Source organism: Microplitis mediator, chromosome 11 (assembly GCF_029852145.1).
Source record: "Microplitis mediator isolate UGA2020A chromosome 11, iyMicMedi2.1, whole genome shotgun sequence".
NCBI lineage: Eukaryota > Metazoa > Arthropoda > Insecta > Hymenoptera > Braconidae > Microplitis > Microplitis mediator.
In genome coordinates, this window is record NC_079979.1 from 1,618,596 (window position 1) to 1,641,824 (window position 23,229).

General features: G+C 33.3%; 4 protein-coding genes and 1 long non-coding RNA gene across 5 annotated transcripts; 3 read left to right on the top strand and 2 right to left on the bottom strand.

Moving 5' to 3' along the window:
- Nucleotides 1-1,297: 1,297 nt before the first annotated feature.
- On the bottom strand, nucleotides 1,298-4,879 carry LOC130677485 (uncharacterized). Its single transcript, XR_008991621.1, has 3 exons — nucleotides 4,368-4,879; nucleotides 3,021-3,095; nucleotides 1,298-2,404 (listed from the first exon to the last, which is right to left on the bottom strand). It is a non-coding gene; the product is annotated as an uncharacterized LOC130677485 (long non-coding RNA).
- Nucleotides 4,880-9,600: 4,721 nt separating this feature from the next.
- On the top strand, nucleotides 9,601-11,377 carry LOC130677725 (uncharacterized). Its single transcript, XM_057484576.1, has 3 exons — nucleotides 9,601-10,215; nucleotides 10,302-10,739; nucleotides 10,806-11,377. The coding sequence occupies exons 2-3, from the start codon at nucleotides 10,541-10,543 to the stop codon at nucleotides 11,375-11,377; spliced, it is 771 nt and encodes a 256-aa protein (XP_057340559.1). The 5' UTR covers nucleotides 9,601-10,215; nucleotides 10,302-10,540.
- A 3,972-nt stretch (nucleotides 11,378-15,349) lies between these two features.
- Nucleotides 15,350-17,479, bottom strand: LOC130677543 (uncharacterized). The gene has a single exon (XM_057484337.1). It carries the CDS (start codon nucleotides 17,458-17,460, stop codon nucleotides 15,550-15,552), a length of 1,911 nt encoding a protein of 636 aa, XP_057340320.1. The 5' UTR covers nucleotides 17,461-17,479; the 3' UTR covers nucleotides 15,350-15,549.
- A 741-nt stretch (nucleotides 17,480-18,220) lies between these two features.
- Nucleotides 18,221-20,458, top strand: LOC130677545 (uncharacterized). Its single transcript, XM_057484339.1, has one exon. The coding sequence runs from the start codon at nucleotides 18,557-18,559 to the stop codon at nucleotides 20,336-20,338; it is 1,782 nt and encodes a 593-aa protein (XP_057340322.1). The 5' UTR covers nucleotides 18,221-18,556; the 3' UTR covers nucleotides 20,339-20,458.
- A 526-nt stretch (nucleotides 20,459-20,984) lies between these two features.
- Nucleotides 20,985-22,929, top strand: LOC130677544 (uncharacterized). The gene has a single exon (XM_057484338.1). It carries the CDS (start codon nucleotides 21,025-21,027, stop codon nucleotides 22,891-22,893), a length of 1,869 nt encoding a protein of 622 aa, XP_057340321.1. The 5' UTR covers nucleotides 20,985-21,024; the 3' UTR covers nucleotides 22,894-22,929.
- The last annotated feature ends 300 nt before the right edge of the window (nucleotides 22,930-23,229 follow it).

Consider the following 23,229-nt stretch of genomic DNA (forward strand, 5'->3'; position numbering starts at 1 on the left):
GAAGACGGAAGCAGATCCAGACACAGACCCGAAACAACCGGGCCAGAGTTCAGACGCTGGAATGCTAAAGGTGAAGAAGAAACAACGAAATAATTTGGAAAAAAACGAGAAGGAGTTCAAACGAGATAAAAAAGCAAGAGGAAGTATAACAGGGCTAAGCTGTTACTCTGGTCGTCCTTACAAAGGGCGCCACTGGAAGTAATAACGGCCTCCCAGAGCCGGATCTTAGATCGTCAGGGTGGGTGTAATTTTTGTTTAATTGTAAGAGAAGGAAGAGGAAGGATAATTTATAAATAAATTGTTATAATTTTAATTTTACACTTTAAACCTTTTAATTAATTTAACCTTGTAAATCTTATACCTTAAAACCTTATATCTTACTTATAAACCTTATAAACCTTTTATAACCCTTATAACTTTTTACTTATAAACCTTAGAACCTAGTAACCTTATATATATATATATATATATATAACCTGATTAAAAGAAACGATTCGAAACGATTTGCAATGTTAAATGCTTATAAGAAGGGCGATTCAAAAGTATTCAAAGTATTCAAAAGCATTAAAAAGTATTTAAAATTTTTTTTTTCTAATCGTTTCAATCGTTTCTTTTAATAAGGGTATATATATATATATATATTGAATAATATGACAATTTTTTAATATCAATGTCATTAAATTTTTATTCTGTCAACTATCAATCAAACTTAAATCCCCAATACTTGAAAAATGTTCAAAGGTTTCGGCAGCAATTTAAAAGTATAAAGTATCAATTTGATTATTTGAGTTAACTACTGCCATAAACGTTTTTTAATCGTAAGTGTATAACAGACTAGAGGATGAGACTACAAACCATCGATAACCAAAGTTAAGCAGCATCGGCGTTGGACATTAATTGGATGGGTGACCTCGTAGTAAAATAATTGTCGATGGTTAATGATTTTTTTTTTTTTTTTTTTATTTAATTTTAACCGACATTGATATTGATGAAGACAATAAATTCTAATTAAACTACCTAATTAATAATTTATAGATATTCTAAATGAGATTCTAAAAATGACTATATTCGTTCATGCATGATTATATATAATCATATATGATTATATATAATCATATATGATCATGTATAAACAGATCAAGTTATGTATGATCAGACCTGGCCAATTTTTGGATCTGATCATATATAGACAATTATGCATGATCATATATGATTAGACAAAATCTTTGTTCATTGGGTATGCATAATAGATTTTATTTTGATTTAATTTGAACGCGGTAATTCAAATTAACCCCGTTATAGAAGAACGAGACACATACACGGATAAGGACCACGACGAATCCAGAGACTCAACAGATTGTTAACCAATATTTATTAATTTATTCCAGGCAGGGAGGTCGGAATAATTAAATAAATACTTAGTCGTATACGTCGGGTCTATCTAGTATTGTCGCGTATATATTGTACATGGTCATAATCAATCAAAATATAAAATAATTCGAAACCGGAAGTAGACCTTAAATTTATCCGTAAATCCAGGCAGATTGTGTAAACCACGCACCGGAAAATTTATTTTCGAATCTAGTCTCCACTCTAGTCGATAGAAATAAATTAATTAAATCAACTAATAGATTAAATCCGGAATTATAGCAGTCCCGACGAAAAAGTCGTCTCAAAATGGATAGTGGGGGTATAGGAAATACGTGCCAACTAATGGTAGTGAGAGGACGACTTTTCCGCCGAGATTACTATAAATTGAACAAAAGTTGTTTTAAAAAATTTATAAAACTCTCGTAGTGTATAAAAAAGTCACTTGAGCGTCAATGTCACCGGTATTAAAATAAAAATAATTATTATAACGGATAAAACAATACAATAAATGAATCAATCGCCTTCGGCTCGGGCATCAATCTTCACACTCGCGTCTTAAACACGATCGCACTAGATAGATAAACTACTATTTAGAAACTGGACGAAGTAGTTGGGTCATCTTCCGAAGGCAAACAAATTTTCCGTTACTATAAACAACACCAGTGTTTTGATGAAGCTCATCGAAAAAGATTAGTTAATATCATTGTTCACTACGAAATCGATCAATTGACTGTTGGACTTCCGCTCTCAGATCCCCTTCTTTTACACCCGAGTCGGGTTCTAGAATGCTCTCAACGGAGTGGGAAAAATCGGTATCTGCGCTCCAATGAGATGACTTGATTGAGAGGAGAGGGGTTAAAGTTAAGAGTTGGCCAATGAGAATTCTTGAGTGAGGTAAGAGAAGCTAGGTTTTGCAACTGCAATGCTTTTCAGTCCATGCTCAGTGAGACTTCGAGTCATTGCAGTCTTTCTGCAGTACGTAAGCCAGGACCTGCTGTACGTGCAATCGATGGTGATTAAAAAATAGCGTTTGCTAAAAACAAAATTTTATAATATAATTTAAATAATTTTTTTTGTTAATTAATTTAACAGTTTTACTATATTATCAATGGCTTAATTATAACTAAGATTAGTTACGTGTATCAATTAATATATTCATAATTCAAAACATCAAACAAATCAAAAGTTAAATTTTGAAGAAAATTTTCATAGATAAAAATTAAAAGCTTATTAAAAATTAATTTAAAAAATGGATACTAATTCAACATTCCCAAATGTTTTGTCTAAAGAAAGAATTATGTTACTTCAAAATGATATTGCAGAACAGGCACAATTATATATTTCTAATCTTTTGGAAATTTGATAAAGAAAATTTTTCAGAGCTTACTTGATGATATTCAAACGGTATTAAATTCAAAAAAGAACGTGGAAATTATAAAATATGACATGGACAAAATCTTTAAAATAATGTCTACTCCATTTTCGAAAATGGATCATGAATGGAGACAATTCAAAATTTTTAAAAACAATGGCACATTAATTATGTCAGAATCATTTGAAATTGGTGAACGATACGAATCCAAAAACATTGAAGGTATTAACGAGTTAGTGCCAATGAATTAAAATATACGCCAAAAAAGAACCTTTACCAGAAGTTTAGAAAAATTTTTTTGAATCTCCAAATGTATTACGAAAAACAATTGAATACCGGCGAAGTTTAGAATCTGAAACAGAAATAAAAAGCAGTTTTATTCAGGGCTCACTATGGAAAGAGCAACGTTCATCATTTTCCAACAAAATTGTTTTTCCCTTAAGGAAAAACTGCAGTTATAACATCTTGTTCAAAAAATTTATTAGTTACTATAGCAACTAGGGATCAATTGAAAGCTACTTATTTGTCAATTTTTGGTAATTTTAATAGTAATATATCGAAGGTGAAATCTCAAAATAATGACGAAGATAATGACGAAGACGAGAGAGTTTTTTCCCCGTATTTTACCCTCTGATATTCAACTTTTAGATCACGTCGTGTATAATGGACATACGTATCAATCAAACACAGTGGTGTTTGTACAAATCGACGAAAGTAATGGACCGCAGTTTGGAAAAATTTACAAAATTTATGCAATAGCGAACGATGTTTTTCTTGTCATGTATGGTATAACACCGATAGCATTTGATCGTCATTATCATGCGTGGAATGTAAAAATAAATAGTCACGCTAATTGTGTAAGGAACCTTAATCTTTTAACACCAATTGTACCTTGTCTATCGACAAAAAAAGAAGGCTTGAATTATGTTGCATCAAGACACTTGATTCGAAAATAATAACAATTGATAATAATTTAATTACTTTTATCACAAACCAAAGCTATTGGCGATAAAAATTGTATATAATTTGAATAAACAAAGATATCTTCACAAATTGTATAATTCGATAATTTACTCTTATTTTCATCTGCAATATTATAAATCCGAAAAAATCTAGTTGCTTGATAATAAATACTTTTTCTGAAGCATAAATATTTAGTTGTTGCAGCTTAATTTTATACTATTAAGGCTACATGACAATCATGTTGCTGCCACATGATTTTTCTCATGCTACCGCAACATGATTATCATGTAGCCGAAACATGACAAATCATGTGGATGCAACATGATTCCATCATGTTTATTTACCAAGACTCCATCATGTTGCATTTACTATTGATTTTTTTCTGTGTTGTTTCTTTATTTTGATGAGTTTGAAATAAATAACCCACTAGGAAGCCACAGAAGTATTAGTAAATGTGGTGGTGTATGTATTAGTAAATGTGGTGGTGTATATATTAATTTACCTTATATCCCTCCACAAAACCAACCGAAATTAGAGAATATATTTCTTTATATGTTGTTCAATCCTCTAGACAAACATGCGATTACTGATGACGTTCTTTTTGAAAAAATAATAAAAGAATTTAATGAGTTAAGTAAGGATGGATTAATGATCTAATTACCTTCTTGCTCAATAGAATTGTATTTTCAATCATCGTTAATACTTGGAGATAATTTAGGAGTCCACTCACTTCTTGGATTTACTGAATGTTTTAATGCTACGTATTTTTGTAGATTTTGTAAAGTAAAGAGATCTGATATTGCAAATATCACTCACGAGAGTCAGTGCGAGCTCTGTGATCTTAATAATTATCATACTGATCTCTTGTTAAATAATTTTTCTAAAAGTGGCATTAAAAAAGACATTAAAAAAGAGTTCTCTTTCATCAGATGACAAACATGTTTGACTCCATTTATCCATAGTTGACATGTCACACCTAAAAACACTCCATGCATATAATCATGCGGATAACCCGAAACACAATTAAATTCTGGAAGTTATGACAGAGTACTAGATCCTTTAATACCTTTTAGTGCATATTTTTGATTTCTTGTTGTTTTAGGAAGTTTTTTCATATCCTTATTATATTGTCTAATATCACTTAGATATTCTTCATGATCCTGTTCTTGCGGAGTTTCAGATGTTAAAGGATACTTCATGCTTCTTGAGTTATACGCGCCACGTTGGTAACACCAACTACAACCATAGAATCCATTAAACTTTAATCTGTTTTGCAATACAGGCCGTGCCACCGAATCAACCGGAAAGCAGAAAATTTTGCAAAAATATTTAATTACATCTCCAGTTTCAGTCACAATATCTAAGCCCTCTTCCATAATATTTTTAACTTGATTAATAAAAGATTCCAAGTATAAATTCATAAACTGTGTGGGTGAGGTTCCGAAGAAGTGTACCAGATTCCAGCAAGAATCATAAACTTCTGACGAATATTTCGCGGAACCTCATTTATTACCCACTGAATGAGGCCAGAAACTTTTTCTACCGCTTTTAAATAGAGGTACACCATCGAGATTTACATTTAACATTTAGAAGAAACGATCAAAGTGCAAGATTATACTACGCTAAAAATAGTAAAATATTTTTGAGATGTGTATGAAGTAGAATATCCCATCAAAATCAATACCTCGGCATACAATACACAAACTAGGCAAAAGTGACACAAGAAAGAAGAACTACCAATCATGGAGGATATAAATTTATTCCGTGACTTTTTATGAAACACACTGGTTGAAGCATACAATAATCTTTCAAATTAGTTTTTATACAGTCACTGGCTTTTACTATCGCAAACTATACTTGTGTATATTTTGTTATTTAATCTCAAAGCGACCTGGGGACCTTGAGAGAGTTCTTATTGATGATTATTCGAGTGCCGAAAAGTTTTCTAAATCCAATCCACATGCTTATGATGAACTGTCAGATAAGCAAAAATCATTAGTAAACGAATACTTAAGATTTGAGTTTGGTGGCACGAAAAACCGTGAAGTGCCTCTACTTCTTTCAAGTAGTATGCAGAATTTTGTGAACTTAATCATAGTTGACAGAAACAACCCGTTCATTTTTGAGATCCCTGGCTTCGATGGAACACGGTATAAGCACTTAAGAGCATGCAATCTTCTACGGCGATTTTCAAAAAAATGTCAAGCGAAATACCTCGACAGATTAAGAGCTACGCGTTCAAGAAAACATTTTGCAACTACTGTAGCTTATTTAGAAATTGACGAGTGCAGAGTTTGCGATATTTCAAATTTTATGGGTCATGCCGAAAAAATACATTGAGATCGCTATACCACCAACCGGCGGTTACTTGAGATCTATTAGGTCCCTGATTAAAAAAAATGATTAAAAATGATTTCACACGTTAAATGTCCATAAGAGACAGGATTAGAAATGATTTGAAGGATTAAAAAGTATTTGAAATGATTAAAAAACAAATCATTTTAAATACTTTTTAATCATTTTTTTTAATCAGGGGTGTTTCAGAATACCTCGAGATGGCTTCAGGTGTGACAGAAACCGTAAATCGTGCTCAAAACATTTGTGATATATATCATACTTTAAAGTATGCATTATATGTCAAATAAAATCATCTGTAGGGTCATCAATTCCGCCTTCGAAAAGAATTGTACACTGAGAGAAAAGTGCTTAGTAACCTGAACTATTCAGCGACAGATATAAAAATATAGTCTCCCTAACCAATTTTTATTGTTACTGGAACTATATACTAGTGTGAATCAGCACGAAAAAATAGTTACATTAACTAAATTTAAGAAACTATTTTTGCCTCATTATGGTCACTACAAAACTTCAATCTTTATAAATCAAGGCTTGGTAGTGAACACAATATTACCTTTATCATTGGGTCGATTAACATAATATAGATACAGTAACTATGTTAGCTTAGTGACTGTATGATAGTTGGTAGAAATAATTTTAATAGTTGACTCAACTAAGAGTTTAGTAGTCGTCTCATAGAACTGCATTTATTTAGTTTCTTTTACTACTGACAAAAGTATCAACCGTACTATTTCATCTTAGTTGTCTAAACAATCAATTTCCAGTTAATTTAATAATTATAGAATATTTCTGCTGACTAATAATCAACTGTAAAAAAAAATTCAAGGGGAATATAGTTATGGATACCCTTAATATTTAGTTTCCCTGGCTATAAATTCCGATCCTAATGCCAAAAGTGCGTACTGCAAAATATACGCCTTATTGGGTCTGCTGAGCCAAAGAAGCGTATCAAACATTTTTTTTGCTTATCAATTTCGAATTGTTAAAAATGTGAAGATCGATTGAAAAATTGAAAAAAAATTTTTTTTTATACCAAAAGGGCGTGTAAAAATTTTTTGTTGTCAATCAATTCGGAATTATTTATTAAAATGAAAATCAATCAAGATGATATATATCTTTTCTCCCAATAAATTTTCCTTTTAGCTTAAACAACTTTTTTTTTTTTTTTTTTTTTGGCTGAAGCATACAAAAATTCTCGCGTTAAAAAAATAGTAATTATTCTGACAAAATTTATTTTCTTCAAACTAAAAAATGCAATTGTTACTAAAAACTAACATATCTTGCTACAAAAAATATCCCCTATATTGAGAAATTAAAACTCTTTAAATAAGTAAAAATTTTTCGATTTAAGCGTGGGAATATGTTGACTTGAAAAAAAATATTTCGATTCGAGATAAAAATTCAAGATAAATTTTTACTTGTTACAGAAGTTTTTATTTCTTAATATTAGATATTTTTTTGAAGTAAGATGTATTAGTTTTTTGTACCAATCTGCACTTTTTTGTTTAAAGAAAATAAAATTTCTCTCAATGAGTACTATTATTTAGCGGAAGAACTTTTCATGCTCCAACCAAAACAGAATAGTTGCTTAAACTAAGGGATAAATTTCTTGGGAGAAAAGATATATATGGAGGAGAGGGAAGTCATCAGAGCAAGGCAACAGCATTGGGAGTAGTTCGGTGCTCGCCACTAGATCGCGCCCACTTTTTGTAGTGTCCCTGGTACGAAACTTATTTCAGAAGTATTATATTCCAAGCTTGAGAACAATTCTGGCATTAGTACTTCTCTGTTATTTGACAGAGTGACTAGTATCGTTTTTGATTGTAATATAGTATGTACTAAATTACATCATGACATTAATGTTTAACATTAATGTTTCCTAAAATAATTTTTGTAATAATAGAAAAACATCAAGTACATTTAATGTAATAGAAAAAAAATTTTCTGTATTTATCACATAAATTTTGGCTATTAAAGAAAAAAGAATTCAGTAACAATAAAACAAAATTTGCACTACAGATCGCTAAATAATTTTGTTTCTTGCAATACTAAATTATGGCAATGGTAACTATGAATGTTTAGTTACAATAAGTCAAATTAGTACATTCGCAGAAAGTTCGATTTTCTAGTGTGTACATCTAGACACAAATACTTATTGCTACTATTATAAATGATCTGAAGAACTAAGTGTCCATTTTTAACATCACAATAATCTTAATATTTATTAGACTAAGAATAAATTGCTTACTACAATATAAATTATAGTCATGTTAACTTTAAACTGATAGTAATAAAAACTTTCCCTAAACTAGTTATGTTCATTATTGCTATCTTAGTATATGTAACTAAAAATAGTAAGAACGACTATGTAGTCGTAGAGCACTTTACTGTGGCGTATTAGTTACTGAAACTGACTTCAATAGCTGAGTCGTCTGTGAACTACGATTCCTTAGTTCAGAAAACCGTTTTTTTCTCTCAGTGTAAAATGACATCTCACCTTATTATTAAAAGATTTGATAATAATTTTATATTCCATATTATTTGAAATAACAAGTTTCATGTTCGATTCAAACTTGAACTTGTTAAATAAAAAATTCCGATAATGTATCATTTATAGTTTACATTGTATGAAACAGTTCAAGTGTCAAGATATCAATATTGCGCTAGAAAATCTTTGAAGTTTCGAATCACTTGTGATTTAAATAAACAAGGGTAAATGTGTCAGCCAAAACTCAATAGATAATGAATCGATTGACTATAAATATGATAGGAATTACGCCCTCGATATTACAACAATTTGGCGTTATCGCAGACTGTAAAAGTATTTGAATAGGTAATTAAATTATTTTATTACAGTATCGAGTGATATTTTTTTTTTTTTAATTTAAGTAACTTATAAACTATTCCATTCTAAGAGACAAAGTTGTAACATTTCTTTGGGATAATTAAGTTGTTTACGAAACTGCCTCAGTTCAATTTAAACGTATGATCTTTGTTTTTTAAGTTGTAAAAATTAATGAAAGTTTATTATATTTTTACAGCCTAAATTGAGAATAATCGAAAATGTTGACAAAAATCTTATTGTTGGCTATCCTATTTGTAGGCCTCTATGTGAGTGCAGTTGAAGGATGTAAAGGCAAATGGGTAAGGAAATATAACATTACAGTGATAAATAAATTAAATCTTAACTTTAATAAGCATAAAAAAATTTAATTTTTTATCAAATTCAATTCAAATCTTATGAGTCTAAACAGGAAGTGTAAGATATAAAAAATTATTATGTATACTTATTTTAATAAAATATTCTTGGTTGAAGTACATTTTTACTAAGATTAAACAAATAATTTTCTCGGGGGGACACAAACACGCAGATACTTGAAAAAAGTTTTTTCTTTATCCACGGCCGAAAGTACGTAGTTTGTGCCTCGACCGAGAGGCCGAAAGTCTAGCATTGATGCTTTGGTAGGGGCGCGCATGCGCACTGCTCTAGTGAGCAGAAAGAAACTAGTATGCACTGAACTGAAGTACGAGGCAGCGTTGTGTATGTTGATATAATTTAATTTCTTTTGTCCTGTTCTTAAAAACCACGAAAAGTATTAATACAAACAAATCGTAAAATTGAAAAAATTTGACCGCATATTTCTAATCAATTATCAACTATAAAATATTGTATTGAGTGGAAATAATAAAAAATAAAAAAAAAAAAAATGAACGTGTTATCATCATCAGATGATTCTTCGGACGATGAGGAAACTCTGAGAAATTTTGATGCGGAAGCTAATCTGATAATATTAACTGATACGTTGCCGAAGAAGTCTGCAGAGAAATACCTAACAAATCATGAGGCCTATAAAAAATGGCTACAAGAACACAGAGATTCTTTATCTAATTCTGATAAAAGTAACCTAATTGTATACTTTAAAGAATTAAGTAAGAGGTTACAACCGTCGATTATATGGTCTACATGGTCCATGTTAAAAAAGACATTAAATACTAATGATAATATCGATATTGGAAAATTTCAAAATTTAAAAAGTCTGGTTAAAAATAATTCTAAAGGTTTTAGGCCTAAAAAATCTTTAGTGTTGAAATGGAATGATGTTATAAAATTTATCGATGATGCATCAGACGTAACACATTTGGATCAAAAGGTTAATATGAATATTTACTTACATAAATCTATATTAATATTTTTATAATATGAATATTAATATTCTTATTTTTATTATGATTTTAGGTTATCTTGATATTTGGTATTTCTGGGGCCCTCCGATGTCAAGAAATCTATAACCTTAAAAGACAAGACGTAGAAGATCTTGGGAACCGGTATCTTGTTTCTGTTAACAATACTAGAAATGATGTGCCTCGGCAGTTTATAATTGGCGAATTTTTTTACGTAAGAGTCAAAAAATACATATCATCGAGACCGAAGGAACCATTTTCTGATAATTTCTTCGTACAGTATCGCAGAGGAAAATGTGTTCACCAAAATATTGGAAGAAACACCATTGGGACAACACTTCAAATATTGCGTTATTTCTAAATTTACCCGATCCAAAACGTTATACTGGCCATTGTTTCCGAAGGACTGCTGCCACATTGTTGTCTGACTCAGGTGCTAATACAACTATGCTTAAACAACTGGGTGGTTGGAAATCAACAGCTATAGTCCAAAGTTATTATTATATTTTAATTATTCTATTTTCCTATTTTACTAATTTATTCCTTTACTAATTTACAGGCTATGTTGAGAATTTATTAAAAACTAGGGAAAGAATTTTTAATAGAATTACTGGTACAGTTGGTCCTGACGTTAATAATAATTCGAAACCATCAACTAGCTCAAGCAACTCGACAATGACAAATCATGGAAATTTACAATATGCTGACACTGCTGACCAAGATTTTGGAGATGATTTCATATTTGATGCCGAAGACTTAGTTAATATTGATAATTTAAATATACCCGAAAAAACTATATCACCACCGCCATCAACAACAATAACGACAGCACGAACACCAACAACCGCGTTTACAACACATGCTCGAAGATCACCATTAGTAACTCAGCCTACACACTTTACTACGAAATCACCCATCAACATTTTTTCCAAACAGCAGAAAAATGAACCACCAGCAAAAAGATTTAAATCTAACTCCCTAAGAACTCTTTCGAAAGAAAAGAAATTAAATTTAGCTTCGTACGCAGATACTCGCAACACTTTTAATAACTGCACTTTCAATGGCAACATTACTAATAATTTTTATTGTTCATGTATGCCTAATAATTCTGATGAATGTGATGAAAAATAAAATATGTTGTAATTAATATTAAACTATCTAATTACTTTTATTTGATTTTAAAAAGTTATTATTATTTTTGTCTATTAGATGCACTTGATGCCTGCCCCCGACCAGCCGCACTCGCTTCGCTCGTGCTGCAAATGTCGGGCAGGCATCAAGACATACCAAGACACATTTGTAAGCAAGAAAACCGATATTAATTAACGTACTTTCGACCGCAGATAAAGAAAAATAGTATACACTACACGGGCGAAGCCTCGGGCATCATGGCGCGCAGTGCAGGAATCTCAAACTTTCTGCCCTTGTAGTGTAATATACTATTTTTTCGATGTTTGAACCTGCGTACACTGTAAAAAATTCGCGGAATGAATGCGGAGTAAATCCGGAGTGAATGAATTTTTAATTATTCACTCCCCTCGGAGTAAAATTCACTCCGAAGGGGAGTTTTAAAAATATTATTAATAAAATATAACTCCACTATGTAAAATTGAAATAAAAATTCGCGTATTACAGTACTGATCAACCGATACGCACACATACACGCACACACCCCAAACACACACACGCACTTATTCGCACACATACCCGAACACACACACACGCACACATACCCGAACACGCACGCGCACATATTCGCACACACACGCACATATTCGCACACACACCCGAACACACGCGTGCACTCACCCGAACACATTCGCACAAACGCACACACCAGATCAGACACACACATACACCCGATCACACACACGCACACATTTGCACACTCGCACGCGCACTCATGCACGCACACACATCCACAGACACGCGCACACACAGACACTCGCACTCGCACACACATGCTGTTTAACAATTTAATATAAAAATTGATTTAAATGTTAAAACTCTGGACTGGAGTGAATTCGGAGTGAAATAAATCCGCATCACTCCGAGATCACTCCGCTAAAAAAAAATCCCAATTCACTCCGCATGAGGAGTGATTTTTTTTAAAACTCCGGAACTCCGAGTGGCAGAGTGAATCCGGAGTGAATTCGGATTTAATTTCAATCCGGATCCACTCCGGATTTTTTACAGTGTAAAACTCAAAATTAGAAGTTTTTTTTACTTTACTTGTAGGTCTCATAATTTTTTGAATTTCTAATCGACATCGCAGATAAGTGTACAGAAATATGTGGGGTAGAATAAATGATGAGCGTGCGGCACGATAACGTACCACACGACAGGCTATTCCGAGCACAGGCTTTTTTTTTGTATTTAGACACTACGATTTCTAATTTATAAATTAGCGAGTAAGAACTTTTTCTTAAGTAAATTTTTTTCCCTATCAAAAAGCTCCAGTATCACGAGTCCATAAAATGGAAATAAAGAAAGTTATGGATCACAAATTAAATTTCGCGAAGATATGTAAGATAAGAGAATTCACTTTCTTGATGGTTTTTATTTCGAGAGTAGAATTAAAGGCTTTTCTTTTTTTTTTTTTTTTCTAAATATTATAGTGACAAAAATATAAAAAAATGAAAGAAATACAGTAAATTGAAAGTTCTATAAATTTATTCAATTTTTTTTGCTACAGTGTCATCCAATGAAAGGATACTCATGCTGCGATAACTATGCATGTAATTGGGGATACTGGTTTCAAGGAAATTGCATTGAATATAAGGAGGTCGCTCCTGGTCCAGGAAAATAGAAAAAAAATCAATAAATAAGATTTTACAATCGATAAACGAGTCCATTGCCACCTCAGCCATTTCAATTGGCTAATTGGTTCGGAATATATCGTCGAAGATAGAAATTATAATTAATTAATGTAACGGGACCAAAGTCCACCTCCGTTTCACGAGAGGCCGTTACCTTACCCTTTCGGGAATACACGGGTTACGGGGTATAATCTCTGCCCCCGCCCAGATGGCACTCTTAGACGAAAAATATAGTCGATTAACGACTTAGGTATATACATAAAATTATATATAATTGAACAGATTCACAACTATTTTGTCGTGCAATATATGCACTTAATATTTAAATATATATAAGGGCAGTTGAATAAATTAAGACTCGGCTCAGTTAAGTTTTATTGTTGAGTTTATTTTGTACTAGTGATAGACGTGTTGACGATACAGTGCATTGATGGTAACTTACTTACAGACTTAGAAAATGATTTGGTTATACAAATTTTAAAGGATGCGAAAAACTAGAGAGGGTTTACAATTTTGGTGAAAGGAAAATTAACACGAGTGATTGGTAAATAAGGAAAGGAAAGGGAAAAAGGGGCTGTAGAAAGTCGTACGTAGGTGGCTCAGTTGAGACGGACCCAAGAGGCTAAAGGAGCGCTGAGAGGTTGAATGTCATAACTTACAAAATGTCATTTTACTTAAATATTACTTAAATAAAATTCACAAATTTCTTAAACGTAAATATATAAAAAATATTTGAAAATGCCGGGTTATTTTCCCAGGTTGCAATAAAAGATGCGAGACCCAAACGGTCGGATTGCAGAGCAAAAAAATCTGTCTATCGGTTGACCCTGCGGGCCATCCCCAAAACTTCTCGCTGTTTTCGAGCTCCTCGAGCTCGAATTATTGTTGTGGATACATTTTCGAGCTTTTCGAGCTCGAAAATACTTTTGTGTGCCATTGTTTTCGAAAAAAACCGATATTAGCATTTCTTTCTCCCACGATATCTCAGGAACGAATTGACCGATTTTGATGGTTGAGGCGGCAATCGGCGTATTTTATTGAGTTCTAGAGCTGACAAAATTTTGAAATTGTTTAGTTGAGTCGTTTCGAAGATATTCGCAAAAAACCGTTTTTTACCGTTTCTTTTGCCCGCGATAACTGTCGAACGAATTATCCGATTGAGATGGCTAAGGCGGCAATCGACGCGTTTTAGTGAGTTCTAGAGCTGATTAGATTTTAAAGTCAATCGTTCGAGTTGTTTCTAAGAAATCAATAAAAAACTAAAAAAAAAATTTTTTTTGTTCCGTAATTCGCCAATATTTTCGAGTCTACTTGATCAAATGATCTGAAATTTTCAGAAAAGTTGATGGCCAACAAGCTCTTTCGATTGCCGCCTTAACCATCCAAATCGGTTCATTAGTTAAAAAGTTATAGACCGGTCACACACATACATACATACAGGCACTCGGACATCATTCTAAAAATAGTCAGAATAGCTTCCTAGGACCTTAGAACGTCGACATCTGATGAAATTTCGATTTTCGCAAATCGGGGTGAAAACAATAACTTCCCAATTTTTCGAAAAACGTCGATTTTCTTAGCGGGAAGTTAAAAATTTCAGCGCAAAGTCATAAAAAAGAAGCCAAATTTAGAATTTTTTTTATTTTCAATCGAAAAAAAAAAAATATAAAGGAAAGTCTTCTGATCGATTTTAAGAGCTTGACATTAAAATAAAAATAACTAGAAAACAATGCGGAATTCGGAAAAACTGTACTCAAAATAACTTCTAGGGAATAAAATTGTCTACAAAAAAGGTCCGATGATATTTTGTAATAGGTCTGATAGTTTCGCCGGAAAAGTAAGAAAACCTCAAAATTTAATATGAATTCGACTTCAACCTCAAATAACTTTTGAACAAATAGATTTATCAAAAAATGATAAGAATCTTTTTTTGTAGAGCATTCGATTCCCTACAAAAATATGCCTGCCAATTATTCCTATGACGCATCGTTAGCTACTTATAAAAATCAGAAGACGTAAAAAAAATTTTTTCCATGTTATTCTTATGGAAAATAGAAAAGTGCGATGAGGAACCTCTTAATGTTAATATTAAGAGCTCTCATTTTCATAGGCGTCTTTTTTTATCTAAATGAAACTTTGGAACCTGTTTCAGAGAAAAAAAAAATTTGTTATTTTTTGGATCACTCTAGTGTTTAGAAGCTTTACCTTCAGCTCAGGTAGGCAATTATACCCGGGGGTCAGAATGTTTCACTTTCCTCCTTTGGTATGTAATATACTATTAATATTTTTAAAAAATCAATTAGTAAAAACATTAAAATTTTTAATCAAATATCTGACGTCAATCATCAACAACATTTCGACTCTTAGTCTCAGTTCTCGATAATATTTCGTTATTAGGTCTAATACTTGACATTCATTGTTTTTTTTATAAATAAATTATCATTTAATAATTCGATAAGCTATAAATGATATAATATCCTATAATTATTTATCAATCATATTTGTTTTCACCGAGTTCAAATCGTACATCATAGTATTGGGATCTCTGGCGTAATATTTTATATCACCACATTCACCGTAAGAAGTCGAATCATTTGGATCGCTGTTAGAAGTGCCGACAAGTATTGGCTGGCGGTCACGTGTTACCACGAACTTTTCATTATCTATGATCGACTTAACAGTGTAATTTTTGCTATCGCATTTGAATGTTAAAGTGTCCTCGCTATCAAGCATGACATGACTATTAATACCATCTCGGACGAGCATACGCCAAGTGAAATATTTTGTCTCTCCTGATCTGATAACAAAGTCTCCATTTTTATTGCTACCAGCTACGTCATTGATCGCCAATTCGTTGATGGTATCTTTCCAAATGAACTTCAAATTTTTACCACAGTTGTTATGAATTTTATAATAAGCTTCTAGTCCATGAGTCGTGACAACGGCAGCTTCACTTACCAAACAACTGGTTCCTCCGTAAACATCATGGAAGTCGTAGGTATTCTTCCAAAACATGAGATTGTGGTCCATTAACCTGCCGATGAACGAATTAACGTTCTTACAACAAAATGACTTTGTCGTGCTGTGTTTGGCAGCAAGTAATTCCTTATAACCACCACCAGGTATATCAGGAATCAGCAAACCTGGTTCGGTCTTCAAGGTATCCCAGGTCAGTGTGCGTTCATAGTCTTTACCTGCAATATAAATTCGACGCAACTGGACCCATCCAAGGGCAAACTGACCTTTGGCTTGTGGATCTGTTTCATAGGCTGCGATTCCTCGTCTCTGAACCCTTACAGAGATCATAAAGTCATCGGCCTTGAATACACCCAGTCCGATAAAGGGCATCAGTGCAATGGTATTAAAACCACCTTTTGTTCCGGTTATGTTCCACCATTTTCTAGTGTTGTATCTAGAACCGTTTCGGCCAAATAGTCCTAACTGGAGCCAGGGCATGTCAGGATGTAACAATTTATCAAGCATATTACGTGCCACTTGTTGGATATTTGAAGGAAATCCAAATGATTTATAAACTTCCTCATAGAAACCATACATTGTTACAAAGTAAGAAAAGGTTGCAACGTTACGGTGTTCAATGTAAGAACCGTCTGCGTAGGCTCCATTTTTTATATTTGATCCTTCATTATACTTTATGTTAAGTACACGAATTAGTTTCTGAAATTTATCATAATTTTTGTCAGTTTCTAAGTAAAATAGCTTTTTATCATAGTAGTAAGTGCCACATAATCTCGGGATGCTCAAATACACAACATTGATTCCTCCATGAATTTGGCCATTTGATACGTCGAGGTCCGTATTCATGCGCATAATTAGTTTATAAGAATCAAATTTAATATTATCATCAGGTCCCAAATAAATGTACATTATTAGTAATTTAGTCATTCTAACGCTGAATGCAAACCAATTTTCACCCCATGGAAATTTTTGTTTCGGAAGGATGATTGTTTTGAACTTTTCCAAAATGCGTCGTATTATATCTTCAACGATTTGTAAGTATCTTGATGAATATTTCGGCCAACGTTTGTAGAGCACGATTAATTTAATACCAAACTCGCACAAATCACCGAAATTTGTTTCTGTTGTCCAACATTTAGCAAATAACTTATGTGGTATCGATTCGTAGTCCATAGCGTTGGTCATGAAGACGTAAGAGCTGGCAGCATTTAATTCATGTTGGTCGAGCGACAGGTGAGTCCCGAATGATGCTTCAGACAACATTGCTGCTCTTATTTTGGAAACTTGCAGGTATTTAGTGATGGCGTCATTGATAAGTACTGCCAAGGTCGCTATAGCAATAATCAGGAGGTAAAGTATTAATAAGAGCTTATACTTTCGAACGATATGCTTTGACTGGGGAAATTTTAGTAAGGTCATTTTTATCTTCTAATAAATAAGACAATAATTTGAAAAATTATAAGCCAGTTTGTTGGGAATAAGATGAGGTCACGTCTTACAATTTTTCCTCAATGGGGTCCACTGACTAGTACAGGGAACTGATGCATTGGATCGGCCTGACCCCCGAGCTGTAGTTGGATCTAACATGCTAATGGGGTTTAGTCTTCAAATACACCTCCTGATTATGTCGATTTTTGGTCGCTTGATGATGTTTTAGACTAGATGTGCCACTTAAGGGGGGGGGGGGGGGGGTAAGGATACTCGCAGGGCGTATGTACTCGATATGAGTAAAGCGAGAACCCCCGGAAGACGCAAAGCAGCTACGTTGTATTGGTTAATATCATTGGTCAGTCTGCTAGTGATCTTCCGATGGTTGGTAACTTCGTTAACGGTCATCAGTTTTCTTCTAGGTTACAGCCATTTTACTGAGTAGTGTAGACCTCGTTCTGCCACCAAGAGTACAAGTTATTACGATATCACCATGAATAAGTAAATATCAATTATTCAATCGAGATTTTGAAAATTACTTTATAATTTCGTACCTTGACTTTGTCGCTGACGTCAGTTCTTAACAAATACGAGTTATACGAATTCGAAAAATTGATAAAAAGAAAAATGTCTCGCTCATTATAGAAACGGTACAAAATAAATTATAAGTCATAGCTGTAATTATTTTGGAAAACAATTTCAAAAAAATAATCGCTTATTATAGTAAAGTAAAGTTTATGACAAATCGCGCTTGTTCTAGCAACATAAATTTTGTGAAAAAAAATTTTCTAAAAGTAATCGCTTATTATAGTAAAGTAAAATTTATAACGAATCGCGCTTGTTCTAGCAACATAAATTTTGTGAAAAAAAATTTTCTAAAAATAATCGCTTATTATAGTAAAGTAAAGTTTATAACAAATCGCGCTTGTTCTAGCAACATAAATTTTATGAAAAAAAAATTTCTAAAAGTAATCGCTTATTATAGTAAAGTAAAATAAAAAACAAATTTACCTGCTTTCTGTTAACGTAATTATCTTCAAAATAAATTTATCAACATATCTTGCTTATTATAGTAAAGTAATAAACAATGAAAGTGATTGGAAAAAAAGTTAAAATAATCGGTATAGTCGTAGCAGTTATACTGATCATCGCTGGGGTGACTGCTGTAGCAATGTTGATGCGTAGATCATTACCAGACCCGGAGACCGTTCGTAAAATTCGAAGTGCAATGCAAGTAGGTCCATCTTATATAAGTAAGGCTCACCAGGATAATATTGATAGAAAAAGAGCTATCGCGAACTTTGCGAATGATGCATTTCCCGAGTGGACCACCAAGGAAGAAGAATTTAATAAGCTCACACTATTTGCCATCGAATTACTGGAGTTGAATGTAACGAGAGATGCTCTATCCCTGTGTCGATCAATAGTAGAATCAATTATAAACAGTATAATTAGTCGATTACAGTTAATACCTGGTCCTTTGACCGCAATTCCGTGGGGCAAAAATTGGTACCCATTTTCGATTTACGTGACTCGGTTGTTTGTAACGTATGAATACCTCGGCGACGATTCTAACCTCAAAAGGAAATGTCATGATCAATTGATAAGAATTACTCCCTATATTGGTGTGTCTTTTCAATCGACTCGCGAAGGTGAAAACTTATTTTACATGGCGGTAGCACGTCTGTGTTCCAACTATCTATTTGAACCTGATCAATTCATCAAAGATCAGAGTGATCCTCAATTTAAAAAACTTGAAGCTTATCTAGAGTTTCCGATAGTAAAAACAAATGAAGTAAAAGAAGGTCGTTATCCTGATGGCTCGTGGATTTACAGTGAAAATGTCGCTTCATATGCTGAAGCACGTAAATACGGGGAATTTTATGATCGATTGTATCGAATCTTCGGCTTCCCATCGAAAATCAAAGAGGGCGCGGAGTCAATATTTCCGAAACTGTTGCATCCAAAGATTCCTTACTTACCGTTAGGATTAGTCGGTCGATCTGGCAAAGTTGTAAATTACAAACGCTATCCAAATATGACAATTAGTGAAACTGGAGTCTTCGTGATGCCGTTCATGGGTTTTGGTATTTTCAAATCTCCACATTTCCTATTTTATGTGCGGGTTCAGAGGCCTGGCATCGCAGCTTTCCAAGCTAAGAAATTCAATGGTGACGAGATTGAAAAAAATCCTAATCATCTAGGACTTGGCTGGGTTCAGTTGCGTAAACTGTATCGAAATAATTATGCAACTCGCACCGATAAGATAGTTGAATACACATGGAAAAATTTAAAAATCCAACCGGGTCTATTAACTTTTGCAGATAATGAAGTTAACTTCTTAGAAGTATTTAATGTACCAGACGGTAAAAAACCAAAATCTTTCATGACTAAAAGGGAAACATTAAAATCGTACATCGGCCAGTTAAATGCAGACAGTGAGGACATCAGTAAAAAATTGCTATTCTGGTTAAATATTTACGATTTTGATGATGTCTACACGGGAGGTTGCGAAGTTACTGAAGCTGCAATTGTTACCGATCAAGGATTGCAAGCTTACTATATCATTAACAACAAAACGGGCAAACCGTTGAAATTCATTTGCAAAGACGAACAAACTGAGTGGAAAGTCAAAATCAACGATAGCGAGCTAAGTGAAAATTTTCACAACGTGCCTGCAAGTTTGACTACTGAATTTAGCTGGCGAGTTCTTCAAAGTGATGATATTGACTACAAAGTTAGATATGTGCGTGGTGTAATGACCTTTAAATTTCAAACAAAGGAATACAAGATTGAGGCCTCTCCCCTGTCTGGAACCTACGTTGTTAAAGATGAGGATGATAAGGATGTTGTAAAAGGTTCTATGTAAAATATTTCGTAAGCGTAATCGACGTATGGCTTCAAACGACAGGCAGATAATTTTATGAGAAACCTTAATTAGAAATTGATTATTAATGAAACAATTTGAGAATATTGAATTTTTTTTTTATTTACTATCGATAAGAGTGAACAATCTGTGATACTATGATCGGTAAATTTATGTGATGTCTTCAATTACAGATTGCTGGTAACAATTATCAGAAATTGTTTTCCGGTCGTTTTCTAAGGAAGACAAAGTAGAGACCGGGTTCCCTCATGGCCTAGTGGTACGTCGACGAATACATGGAATTGGCGCTATGAGAGAACTTACCAATCCAGCATGAGTGCAACCAAATGCTTGGATTTCCATGGGACTGGACTCTTAGTGGCTGTTGGATTGGTCCTACACTCAAAGGATCATACTCACCCTTTATGACTAGGAAAGACGCCTCGTGTAGAGTTCGCACCCAAAATGAGCGAAGAAACGGTTCTACAAGAAGTCATTAGAAAAAATCGATCTCCAATCAGCTTCGTATCCTCGAATACTCAACGAGCTCTAGGGCTTCTATAAGACATCGAATTATTCCAAGCTTATATTTTAAGTTTTTCATTAGGAACATTTTTCAATAAAAATAATAGATAAATTTTTTTAGTTAAATAATGATTATATTATAGAGGACAAACAATTTAGTTAAAATGTCACTGTCAAGTATAATTCTTTTTATAGTAGTAATAATATTGATTGTCTACGTATACAATGGCTTCAATTTCACCAGTAGCACAGTAGAAAATGAAGAAATTGAATCAAATGATCAAAATAATTTAAATGAACAAAATACACTTAATGAACAAAATAATTTAAATGGACAAAATAAACCAGATGAACGACAGATAGAAAAAATTCGTGCGGCATTCAAAGCGCCTGGAGAAACTCTATTTACCGGTCCACAAAAGATTGTTCAGAAATATTCATCCTCAGTCAATAATGTTGAGTCCGAATATCTCAAGTGGGAAACTGATATAACTAAAATGAAGTCATTATGTTTGGATACTATTAAATTACTCGAGTACTATTTGGTTAATCCAAACCAAACTAAGGCCATTGAGATAGCTGAGTATCTTATACAAAAATTAATAAAAAATTTGAAAGAAAAAAATGATGAAGCATATAGAAAAACAAATTGGTGGGAATTTTCTGTTCGAATGACGCGTTTATTCGCAATGTATGTTTATATTGGTAACAAAGAGCATATTAAAACAGAGTGTTACCAACAAGTAATTGGTCTGATACCAAAAGTTGGTACAACGCTAGATAAAACCATGAATGGTGCATATTTATTATTTACCACGGTACCTCGTCTATGTGTTAACTACGTCCACGATTTACCGACATTCGAGAGCGACATCACATCTGATGAATTTACCAAGCTTAAAAATTTCTTAAATTTATCACTTATTAATGGAGATGACATCAAGGATGGATTCTACGCAGACGGATCTCTACTTATCAACGGTGCCGTAAACTATCGTCCGTTGATGGACGTACAAGATGTTTGCTATACCGTTTACACGGCTTTTGATTTCAAAAGCAACATCAAGGAGATAGCGTCAGTGGTACTTCCTAAATTAACGCATCCGAGTATTTCTTCGTTTCCCTTAGGTCTTCTTGGTGATAATTATAACAGGACTGCGAAAAAATATTGGAAGTTCGAGACGAAGAAATCTGAAATATCTTTGATGCCTTTTATTGGTCTGGGAATATTCAAATGCGATAAGTTTATAACATACGTTCGGGTTCAGAGACCCGGAATCGCAGCCTATTTAACGGATAGTACTCCCAAAGCTGAATTAGCTGCAGGTTCGGTTCAATTACGCAGAATTTATCACCAGGGGGATAAATATGCCACATTAGATGATAAAACAATGATAAATGAACCAGGATTACTTACCTTTGATGGTGACACGCCTTTAAATAAGCTGACCGTTAGTGGAAATAAAAATCCTAAATCTTATCACTGTCAAGAAATCAACTCGTATGTGGGACGTCTCGACGGCTTGTTGTTTTGGAAGAATTCGTACAATTTCAAAGAGGTTTATGGTGGAGATGTGATCGTTAAAGAAGCTGGTGTAGTTACAGAACACGGTATGCAAGCTTATTACATTATCAATAATACATGCGGGAAAACTTTGAAATTTTGCTGGAAAGATGATGTTCATACCTTTGAAAATAATGCGGTTGATCCTCCAGTATTAGAAAAGTTTGTAAAAGTTCCCAGCAGAAACGAGGATACAAGCTTTCGATGGAATATGATGCTTACAAATGATACTTACAAAGTTGAACTCGATAGTGCAGGCAACATGAGCTTTCAATTCGGCCCAATGAATGACAAATATACTATTAAGGTAACAACAGCTAACGAACAGTATGTCGTAGAACGAGATGGTAAAGAAGCGTTCATTGGAACTTCAAGTAGTATTATTAATGGCACTACGAGATGTCTAGTGGGTACAGAAATGAGAGAATATAGGAGAAACCCCGATACATTGATGTACGATATTAAATGAATTGAAATTGAATAATTGATTATTATACTGTTCATTTTTTTTTGGTTAAATCTGGAATTCAATCTAGGACCTTATTGTTTACTATTCAGCCCGCTAATTCTTGTGAGGGCCCTGTGTAAGATCTTATAGAAAAGTTTATGAGAACTTGTAGGTTCTCATCAGAAATCCATATCTAACGAACCCATATGGGAATCCAGCTAGACTCCTATGTGGATTTCCTCATGGCGTTTTCGTACGGATTACTCATATACGCATATCAATGGACGATAGACGTAGAAATTCAGATACCCCAGACTATATAAAGCGTAGTGACTAAAGATACAGAAAAAAACCTGT